This window comes from Mauremys reevesii, linkage group 23 (assembly GCF_016161935.1).
Source record: "Mauremys reevesii isolate NIE-2019 linkage group 23, ASM1616193v1, whole genome shotgun sequence".
NCBI classification, from domain to species: domain Eukaryota; kingdom Metazoa; phylum Chordata; order Testudines; family Geoemydidae; genus Mauremys; species Mauremys reevesii.
In genome coordinates, this window is record NC_052645.1 from 22,099,666 (window position 1) to 22,110,904 (window position 11,239).

Consider the following 11,239-nt stretch of genomic DNA (forward strand, 5'->3'; position numbering starts at 1 on the left):
GAAAAGGTTCACCAAAGATTCTCTACCAAGTTCATGCCTTTCTGCAATCCCTGCTTTGGGCCAGGATAAGGGGAATTAGCACAGGAAAAGCTGTTGTGGGTCTTCCATGCCACCCAGGCTGAGTAGCCAAAACCTCAAGGCCAGGGCTTTGGAGAGGTTTAAGCAAGTGGGCACAACTCCCTTCCAGAGACTGTAACATGAGAACAAAGATGCTAAAACCCCACTTGGCCCCAGGTAACACCGGCGAGTGGCACTCAAAGCTCTGTCCACAGGAAAAGGCAGTGCCATGTTCCTGACCCTAGATAGGACACTCATCCCTGCGTGTGGCCGCACTGGTTCTGAGAACAGTCCCAGCTGCTTGCCCATTACCAAGAGGTATTCCTGCAACGTCAGCAAGTGGTCACTTCTGCCCAAGATCTCTCTAGTTGTGAGTCGTGAATAGTTAGCACATACGGAGGCTAGTTCCTGGCTCCCTTGACAGTCACCACTGTTGTGTGTATACAAGGAGGAGTGACGGAGACAATTCTTAAGAAGCTCATGGAGCCGCATAAATACACAATATCTGAAAACAGAGGAATTCAGGAAAACCTCACAGACTAAATGGAGAAGAATGATGGAAATTCTTGAGTGGCTGAGAACAAACAAAACATAGAAACATCTCCAGCTGCAAAGCAAGACACGAGAAGAGAGACAAACGTGACTTTTATTGTTTTATATACAAATGACAGACGTTTGTATTAAAAAGAGAATCCACCCAACCTTTAAGAGCAAGACGGCTTTGAGCTCCAACCGTGCCCCGAACAAACCGGAGGGGAAGTGTTAAAATCAAAGATAAAGGAAAAGGGTGAGCCACTTTCTTCTCTACTAAGGTAAGAATTCAAGTGGATCGTTCTGCAAAATGAACAGCCTAATCAGATTTAAGAAAGAAAAATCAAAAGCCAATTTGTCAACTGTACAGTTTGCTTTAAAAAAAACAACCCAACAAAATATCAGTATCAAAAAAATAACCTAACAGATTTACAACCTGCATGGGACACATGGAGCCACGCCCCCATTCCGGTATAAAATGAAACAACGACATCTCTCAATGGTTATTACAGACAATGGTGATGGCAGCAGCAAAACCAGCTGATTGCAGGGTGAGTGTTGCCAGCTGTGGGGGAAGAATGTCGCACTCGGGAACCAGAGATTGGTGACACCACAGCTTGGTCCTCCTGCATTTCAGGTGATTTTAAATGACACAAAGTACATGGTCCAATGTAGCCAAACAAAACTATTACCCCCCCACACGCTTTAGTACTTTTGAGTGAACTACTCCTATGTGCAGACACTCGGTGGGAGAGCTGCCCACTGTGCTCATTCAGTCGACTGATGTTTTTCTTAGTGTGGACTCAATGTGGGGGCCTAGATCCAGGAAGCTTCGGCACCGATGAGTCTAGTAGTCCTGCAGATAGGGGAAAGGGCAGAACATTAATATCCCCCAAAGTACAACTCTGCTCTCAGAGCTGGGAAACTCAGCTTTCACACGCAGCCACGTGACGCACACACATCATTCCTTGCAGGCAAACAGAGAGAAGAGAATTTTATTGTAGCTGAACACCCTCATCCGCACATCAAAATCTTCAACTCAGAGCTACGTCATCAACAGTTTTCAATTTACTTGATTAACAATCACAGCTAGAAAGGGTGTGAAACCATTTGTCTTGAGTAAAATATATGGGGCTCTCAATTGTCACCAACATCTGGTAACAAGCAACGGATAAATCTAGCTATGATAAATCCAGAAGGAAATTGCTCATTTCACACCAACTATTCCCCCACCATGAAAATATAAGAGCATAAACCATGGAGGACGCAGACTCCAGAGTGCTGGGGATTAGCCTGCAACCTCAGAGTACAGACTAACAATAAAAACAGTGACACAGGAGGACTGATACTTACAGCTCGTGGCTTTTTGTTTAACTTGAGATCAATCCTGTGATGGGAAAGATAAAAGAAATGTCCATTTCAATACATTTACACTTCAATAGGGGTTCCAAGAACCAGCTACAGCATATGGCACAGGCTACAACAAAGGCTATTTGGTTAATTCAACCCACGTTCTCCGAATCGGCCGAGCCGAATCATTGTCCCAACATTACTGGGCAAGGACCAACAACATCAATGAGAGCAGACTCTTTACACCTTGCCGAAATGCATAATCCACCCACTCAATCAGAGAAACAGTTATCAAAGGTTCATAATAAAATCACAGGGAAGTTATGCAGCGTGCAAAAATGGGATTAAAATGCATGCTCTATGTTAATTTGTTAGAGATAGGTGTAACTATGCCACAGGCAATTATTCAGACATAGTGGTAATAGTTACTTACTTGAAATATACAGAGAGAGAGAGGATTTTGAGACAACAGGTATTATAAAATCAAGGGGCTTGGCTTTATTACATTTCTCCAGAGGGAAATATCCAAATTTACGCCACTAATCTCTTTAGGAAGCAAAGCCAGAAATCAGTTTTTAACTATTTATTAAGATAAAGTTTCTCTACTTAAAAACGAAATAAAGAGGCAGAAGAGTAAAGTTGATTGAATTTTGCTGAAGTTATTAAATAAAATGTTACCTCCATCATGTTTTTCTGTTTTTTAAAAAACCTTCCCAGCCTAACCTAATATACATACCTACAATTAAACAGATAAACTACGGGTTAGAAAGGTCTCAGAAAGGCACATCGGTGTCTACACACTAACAAGACAGCACAAGTACTAATTCAAGTCAAACTTACTCAAAGTCATAATCAAACATGCCAGGCGGGCTGAGGGGCAGCATTTGAAAGGAAGAAAGCAATAGCCATTAATATACTAATGAATTCAATAAATAGGTTGATTAGCCACCCTAGCGAGATTATTGAAAAAAATAAAGCCAATGTCCAAATGCCATAAAGTTCTTATTTTATATAGAATATGTTATTTATTTATTTACCAGAATTTGGCACAAAAAAGCACTCCGGACTCGGCAGTGCAGAGCCCCCCTCCCCAAGTGGATTGCTGGGAAATGAGACGTTAAACAGAGGAAGAGTGGTTTATGGAAAGTATTTTTATATGCAGAGAAGGAAGCCATCAGCTACTTGGAGTTGCACGTTAGCTCCCAGACAGAGACAGAACTTTCTATGCACGCAAAGACAACCAAGGGGGCACTCAGAAAGCAGAGGCTCTCTCCAGATTATTAGGGCAGAAGCAAAGAAGTTGGTCAGGCAGCTAGATGGAGGCTGTCATAGAAATATCTAGCAATTTTGCATTCAAATATGGTTGCATGCACACGAGCGCACGCACACACACACACACACTTTTCACTTATAAACCTAAAAAGAAAACATTGTGAATTGCTTGAATCTAGTTACCAAACAGTTACACTCCCATCAGTGGACTCTAGCATCCACACACACACACCCCCACACCCACCCACCATGGTGCTCTGTTTCCAAAGAGCTCCTCCTGGAAGCCAACAACTGTTTGTTAGAAAGAGGGAAGTTAATACCATTGAAATGTCATGTTAAGTCCTAACTTAGTAGCCTCGTTGCAACTGAACTTCTAAGAGGAAGCAGCATTCCTGCTGAATGTGAGATATTCCTCAGCTGATGCAAGTAGCTGAATATGGGGCATGTTGGTAGGTAATGGTATCCCTGGCACTTGCACAGCAGAGTGGAACTAAAGGCCCCATGAGCAATGGCCAACATCTTTCACCTGGTTCACAGTGTACAGATGCCAGACATGAGAGCTGGATATTCAGCCACGCCGGACCAGCACTGCTGGCAGAGCTGGTGAGGTATAACATAGGAAAGCTTGGACTACTTTGCAAGCAGTGTCAACCATGCCTGAAGACAGCCCATTCCAGTGGCCCCCAATGCTTCAGTCAGCACTCGGCTTATGCAAACAACTGGGAGAGCCTTGAATCAGGATTTGCAGTCAGAGGGCAGCCCCAGTGACAGACTTTCAAGATTTCTTGTACAATACTTTCATCTCAGGACAGTCAGGAGAAATGGGCAAACAAGCAGGTATCTGTGTCCGAAGAGCATTTCCCACTATATTTCATTTCAAAGCACCTAGAGTTACATCATTAATTTCTGACGACTAGCTTCATGTTCCTGGTCGGTGCCTGGAAATTTTCCTTTGCTGGAAGGATTTGAGGAAGTAGTTAGTAAGAACAGTCAGTTTTAACGTCACAGAGCTGTATCAAATACAGTTAGTCTTGTCAGATTCAGTAACTGGCCACACTAAGGCATTTTAGAACAACAGTCAATTAATTGTAAGTGACTTTGTATTACACCTCTACCTCAATATAACGCTGTCCTCGGGAGCCAAAAAATCTTACCACGTTATAGGTGAAACCACATTATATCGAACTTGCTTTGATCAACCAGAGTGCGCAGCCCCGCCCCCTGGAGCACTGCTTTACCGCGTTATATCTGAATTTGTGTTATATCGGGGTGGAGGTGTATTTAGATTTCTCTCTCTGCTTTACATTCTAGGATCATAGGGACTGCCATACCAGATCAGATCAGGCTTCCATCTTGTTCAATGTCCTGCTTCCAACAGTAGTCAGAATCAGCTGCTTCAGAGGAAGGTACAAGAAACCCCATAACAGAATAACTGGCCCAGAGGGGGAGTTTCTTCCTAACGCCTGTCGCTAGTGGTTGGCTTATGCTCTGAAGCATGAAGGTTTATAAAGCTTTTATCAGTGTGTCAATGTAACTGTGAACTTTCTCATAGCAGTAAGCATTTACGGGGGTAATCTGAATCCTACTATGCTTTGGTCTCAAAGATATCTCATAGATGTGAGTTCCACAGGTTAAGTATGCTTTGTTTCAAAACTAGTTCCTTTGGGCAGTTTTAAATGTGCTATTAGTTTTACAGGATGTCCCTTTCCTCTTATATTGCGAGAAACTTATAATATTATTTACCCCTTTATATAACACAAGAACCAGTGGTCACCCAATGAAATTAATAGGCAGCAGGTTTAAAACAAACACATGGAATTCATTGCCAGAGGATGCTGTGAAGCCAAAAGTATAGATAAGTTCATGGAGGATAGGTCCATCCTTTGCTATTAACCAAGATGATCAGGAATGCAACCCTACGCTCTGGGTGTCCCTAAATCTCTGACTATCAGAAACTGGGACTGGACAACAGGGATGGATCACTCGATAATTGCCCTGTTCTGTCCATTCCTTCTGAAGCATCTGACAGTGACCTGGTGCCTGAAGACAGCACACTGGGCTAGATGGATCATTGGGTCTGATCCAGTATGGCCGGTCTCATGTTCTTAAATTATTGTTACTTCGGAAATTGTTTCTAGCTACTTACAGGAAAATCCAAAAAAGTCTTTCTAAACTACTTCATGATTCCTAGCTCATGAGGAACTAAAAGGAGATATAAGTGAGCAAACATTTTTAAATTTTAAGATTATAACAGGAAGGAAATCCTGGATCTAAGAATTAAAGAGAAACTGACACCACAAAATCCAGTCAACTTCAAAAAGTGAGTTAAAAGTATTCAGTGTAGTACTCAGGCAAAATACCTGCCCATAACCCAGCAATTCCCAAACTGTGGGTTGTGACCCCAAATGGGGTTGCGCCACCAGCAGATGGGGCAGCAGCGATCCCTAGTGTGTGGAAGATGCCATTTTGCTCTGCAGTGTGTCCTCACATTTATAGCGCATGCGAGATCATGAAGCCTGAAGGACACCATTTTGCTCTACAAAATGGCATCCTCCGCACAGAGTGACTTTGCATGCACCATACGTATGAGATCACATTGTGCGGAGGACACCATTTTGTAGAAAAAAATGGCATTATCCATGTGGTGTGACCTCACACATACGGTCTCTAATAGGCTCTCTCTAAAGCCACCTATTTCAGAATTGGCCACCCAAGGGCAACCAAGTGAAGGCTGTGAGATCTTTACTACTTCTTACATGGCTGTGAGGCCAGCTTCCTTCCAACTGCGTTCAAATGAACATGAAAAGCAAGGCAGCTCCAGAACACCACATGGAACAAAGGCTCAATCTGGAGCCAAATTACAACAAAAATGGCTTGGAATCAGAGTTTGGATGAAAATATCCAGGATTTCCAGGACTTTTATAATCACTGGATTCCCAAAACACTTCCTGATCCTCATCCCCAAACAGATATGCCAACGTCCCTACCTCACTCAGTTCCAGAGAACAAGATGCAGGCACCAAGTGGACTGGATTGTAACCTCTCCCCCTGGGAGCGAGGCCAGTATTATTCTGCTTTACAGACTGAGAAATTGAAATGGCACAGAAAAGGGAGGGGTGCTGTCCCAAGGCCACACAGGTATCTTATCAGAGCCGGGATTAGAAATCAGGAGCTCTTGCCATCCAGTACCCTGCTCAGTCCACTAGCCCAACTGTTTCTAAATGCCTCCCACTCTTGTCCCTCCCGGAGATTATGGGAGGGGGGCCAGATAGGTTGTCTGATGTCACCCAATGAATGTAATAAATTTGATTCAGTGACTTGCCGGTTAACATGAAGAGAGAAATCAGATTGTCATTTGAGCTTAATGACCCCAACTAACCAGTGGTCTGAACTGCTCATTGCTCTAATACATTTGGCTACTTTCAGGCAATAAAGCCATTTTGGCAACAACCAGCTGTTCAGAGGACGTGGTGAGTGCAGGTGGCCCCACTAACCTGTGTCGATTTTTGTTCTTCCGTTTTTTGTGGCTGCTGTGGTGACTCCCCGAGGAGGTGGAAGAAGCGGCTTTCTGGGGTTTCACTCCCTGCACAGACCCATCCAGCTCTTCAGTATCCTCCTGGTTGGGCTCATTCTCCTGATTGTGAAAGTCTGGAGAAGTATCACTCTCTGTCCCACTACCTGGCTCGCCTAGAACACAACAAACCCAGAAGAGCACAGCTGTTACTTTCCAGCAGTTCAGCTCCGGTGAATCCTTTCGCACTAACAATAAGAAAGCGCTGAAGCCAAATCCTGAGTAGAGCAGCAAACCACATATGGAAGCCACATGGAGGGCAGTTTAAAGTCTTCAGTATATAGCACAGAAAAAGGTCACTAAGCGTGACTAAGCAGCATTTCCTCAGTGTGGCAAGTTACCCCCTTAGAAACTGATGCATGCTAGAATCAAATCCAATTAAATCAACACCTGATTCAGGAACAACCCAAGTAAAAATGTATTTACTGCATAATTTAGTATTTCTATAGTATATGCCACACAATGCCCTTAAGCACCCAAGAAACGAAGCCATAAAAGCAAAAATTCTCAGCCCCAAAGGCAGAAAGCTGGCACTGCACCTACTTATGCCAACAATCCATTTTATTGTGGATTAAAAGTTAGTGCATGTAAAACTCAACCTCTGCATCAAAGCCGAACAGTTAGAGGCTGTGCTAACTCAGGAGGGAAGATGTAAACTTGTGTGAACCTTGTGACAGATGCCAGGGGCTCTGCGTGGCAAGCACTCAGATCCACTGACAATTACTTACCATTTATTGGCAGGGAAAAAAAAATGCCAGAGCTCCAACCCCCAGAGCCTCATCTCCTAAAAATACCAAACCCACTTCACTTGCAGACAGCAACTCAAGCAGACACAAAAGATAATGCCATTGCTAAAAGAGAGGTCTACATTTTAATTTTAATGTATACACCTGTAAGAGTACAATGTGACCTTATTTAGAGCAACACAATTGCTGGGGTGTGAAAAGCAACACACCTAACCGACAGGGAATCACAAGGACCAGTAAAACAGTGCTGGAAGGGGAACTCTCTAACAGGACCATAATTACCCTCAGTCACGCACGTAAGGGGAGAAGCGTAGGCGCTGACTCCATGGGTGCTTCAGGGCTGGAGCACCCACGGAAAAAAATTAGCAGATGCTTAGCACTCATCAGCAGACAAACTCCCCCTCTCCACCCAACTCCTGCCCGCAGGCAGCCCGCACTGATCAACTCCTCCCTCTCCCTCCCCGTGCCTCCTGCACACTGAGGAACAGCTCTGTGGTGTGCAGGAGGCGCTGGGAGGCAGAGGGAGGAGCAGGGATGGGGCGTGCTCAGGGGAGGGGCCGGGGTGGGGTCTTGGGGGAAGAGGTGGAGTTTGGATGGGGCCTGGGGCTGCGCGGAGGTTGAGCACCCCCAGGGAAAATTAGAAGCCGGTGCCTGTGGGTGAAGAGAACTGACACGTGACCTAATTCCTCAGGAAGCAGTTTGCTTCATTCCAAGTTAGTCAGATGGTGAGAGGAAAGAAGAAGTAGCTTACGCTTTTCAATGAGCTGGTCCTGAACACCGGCCAATGCACTGACTGCCTAGAAAATCAGAAGGCGCATTAATAAAGACAGATTCCCATTCTTTATTTTTTTCAAGCTCTCAAAAACATGCAAGGCCCCTCACAGAACAAGAGGTGGTTCTTTGGTCTCTGCTCCAAAGAACTTGCAGTCTAAACTCAGCATGTCATGACAGGAGAGGGCATTAAAGCCAAAAAGGAAGAGGAGGGAGAATGACAATGAGGGCAGGAATAGGATTGTGAGGCACAGAAGTTTCTTGATTGGTCTGTCACCCACTCCCTCCTCTCAGAGGCATTTGGGCATTGCAGCAGGTGTGAATTTTATGGGAGTGTGGAAGAAAGCTTGGAGATGCTTGTGAGTGAAGACAGATCAACACAGCCATTGAAAGGGCACAAACTATGCCCAGGGGACTAGTCCTAAGAACAGGGAGAGATCAGCCACCCCAGGGTTTCCTCTCAATGAGGCCAAAGACAACAGAATAAACAGGCTATTATCCCCTTGTTAGGTACAAAGTGAACAACTGAAGGAAACTCCATGAAGAACAACTCAGCACAACCTGGAAGAAAGGAGAAGAGTGAGAAATGACAGAGGGTACAGCGCACAATATATGATCTGTTCAGCTCAGATTTGTCCATCCCAGTGTTCATGGCAGTTTTGCCCAGGAAGCTCAGGACTTAAGTTGGCATTGCACGCTGTCAGGTCACAAGCACTGTACTCACTGCTGCTGAGGTGACCGAAGATTTGCTGAAGAGTCGTTCAGCTTCTTTAAATTTCCGGTTCCTTCGGTCATTTTTGCTGTTTGAGTTTCTGAAATACACAGCATGGTCTCATTGCAAATACTCAGTCACCATGTCAGATGGTGTTCTGTTCCCTTACCTACCTACGCAAGGCATAGCCTGCAGGTTAGGACAAGGCAGGACGGACACTGCAGCGCAAGGACACTGCACAAAAGTCCCTAATGGACCAGCCACTAATCCCTGGGAATGCCCTGCACCCATGTCTTTACTGTTATCTGAAGAGAAATCATGACTGCTACATGCTGTGTCCCCTGAAAACATATGGAGACTTGGGGAGTTCCACAAGTCCCCAGTACCCATATGGCTCCCTTTGGTGCTGGGAAGAGGGGGTTTAGATACAAGTGCACAGAGAAGTTTCACTGGCTGATGTAGTTTCAACTGGTCCACAAACAAGGTATCGTAAGAGAAACAATGCCCTGTGTATTAGCTAACCTCAGCGACCATCCCAATCTGTTTTTTTTTTTAAATTCTGCTTATCAAAGCTGTTTAGAAGCCAGAACCTCAGGACTGGGATGGAAACATATTACAAAAAGAAAAGCCCAATTGTTACACGCCAGAGTGAAACTACTATCCCCTGAACCAGGGCACCCAGAAAAGTCACCTCTCTCCACTCACTTCTGGTTTGTCAGGTAGCGGTCCCAGCCACGGATGATGTTGCCGTACATCTGGGTGTCCTCTAAGTAGCTGCCCTCAAAAGCATAGATCTGCCTCTCCAAATTCGCTAGGGTCTCCTGGTATAAGAAGCACAGAACAAAACAAGAAGAGGATAATGCCAGCACATCCCCAAAGCTGGTCAATGACCCAGGGGTACCATTGCTGGCTATAGCCAAGGGACTCCCAGGAGTCTGCAGAGCTCTGGACGTGGGTCAGCACCCCCAGATCTCACAGTTTACGCCTGCTGCAAGGGAGCAGGCAGGGAGGGGTGGGAACAGATGGAAAAGGGGGAGGGGAGAGGATGCAAGAGATGACTGTAGATTTGTGCCTGTTGCCATGGAAACGCTACTCTCCCCCCCCCAATACTGCTACTCTCCAATGTGCCTTCTATATCCCTCCCCCGTTTCCCAATCCCCCCCTCCTCACTGCCCCCCAGAGCTGGTGCACCCCATCCCCCACCCCAGTCCTCACTGCCCCCCAGAGCCCGTGCACTCCGACCCTCACTGCCCCCCATCCCCCCTCACTGCTCCCCAGAGCCCGTGCTCCCCATCCCCCACCCTGACCCTCACTGCCCCCCGAGCCCGTGCACCCCATCCCCCACCCCAATTCTCACTGCCCCCCAGAGCCCGTGCACCCCGACCCTCACTGCCCCACAGAGCCCGTGCACCCCAATTCTCACTACCCCCATCCACCCTCACTGCCCCCAGAGCCGGTGCACCCCACCCCACCCCAATCCTCACTGCCCCCCGAGCCCGTGCACCCCATCCCCCACCCCAATTATCACAGCCCCCCAGAGCCGGTGCACCCTGACCTCACTGCCCCCATCCCCACGCCGACCCTCACTGCCCCCAGACCCCGTGCACTCCAGTGCTCTCTAGCCCCATTCCCCATTCCCCAGAGGCCCCCTCGCCCCACGGCGGGGCTGCGGACCCAGCTCGACCCGAGGCGCTGCCGGGAGGGCGGGGGGGGAAGCGCGGCCTAGCCGCCCCCCGGCCCGCGGCCTCTCGTAGCGCGGGCGGCAGCGGGGCGGGAGGGGGCCGCCGCGCTCCCTGCTCCTCACCGCCAGCTCCTGCTTGCGCTTCACCAGCTCGGCCAGCTCCCGGCGGGTGTCGGGGATCTGGGGGGGGCCCCCGGCCTTGGTGTGCAGCGCCGCCATGATGGGCTGCGGCCTGCGGCGGGGCGGGAGCCGCGCCGGGAGGAGGGGGCCGCAGCCGGGCTGCGCTGCCGGCCTGGGCCGCCGGGGGCAGCGCTGAGACCCGCCCGCGCCGGCCGGATGGGCCCCGGCCCGGGAGCCGCCGCACCGGGACCCCCTTTGCACCGAGCCCCCCATTCACCCTACACCAAGCCCCCCGCACCGACCCCCTGCTGGAACCGCCGTCCACCCTGCACCAAGCCCCCCACACCGAGAACCCCAATATTCCCATCCACCCTGCACTGACCACCCCTCCTGGACTGAGAACCCCAGTATCCCCACCCATGCTGCAC

At 47.9% G+C, this 11,239-nt stretch overlaps 1 protein-coding gene across 4 annotated transcripts; it reads right to left on the bottom strand.

Annotated features, from left to right (window-relative positions):
* Window positions 1-683: 683 nt before the first annotated feature.
* On the bottom strand, window positions 684-10,992 carry MEAF6 (MYST/Esa1 associated factor 6). 4 transcript variants are annotated; one of them, XR_005590856.1, is made up of 9 exons: window positions 10,815-10,992; window positions 9,716-9,831; window positions 9,023-9,110; window positions 8,279-8,324; window positions 6,705-6,897; window positions 2,779-2,808; window positions 2,617-2,674; window positions 1,942-1,975; window positions 684-1,444 (listed from the first exon to the last, which is right to left on the bottom strand). XR_005590856.1 is itself a non-coding variant. In XM_039511791.1 (8 exons), exons 1-8 carry the CDS (start codon window positions 10,908-10,910, stop codon window positions 1,436-1,438), a joined length of 612 nt encoding a protein of 203 aa, XP_039367725.1. In that variant the 5' UTR covers window positions 10,911-10,992; the 3' UTR covers window positions 684-1,435. The 4 variants fall into 4 exon arrangements, 2 of the variants coding, with proteins under 2 accessions (XP_039367725.1, XP_039367726.1); XR_005590857.1 differs by lacking the exon at window positions 2,779-2,808 and having other exon boundaries at window positions 10,815-10,988; XM_039511791.1 differs by lacking the exon at window positions 2,617-2,674.
* Window positions 10,993-11,239: the final 247 nt, after the last annotated feature.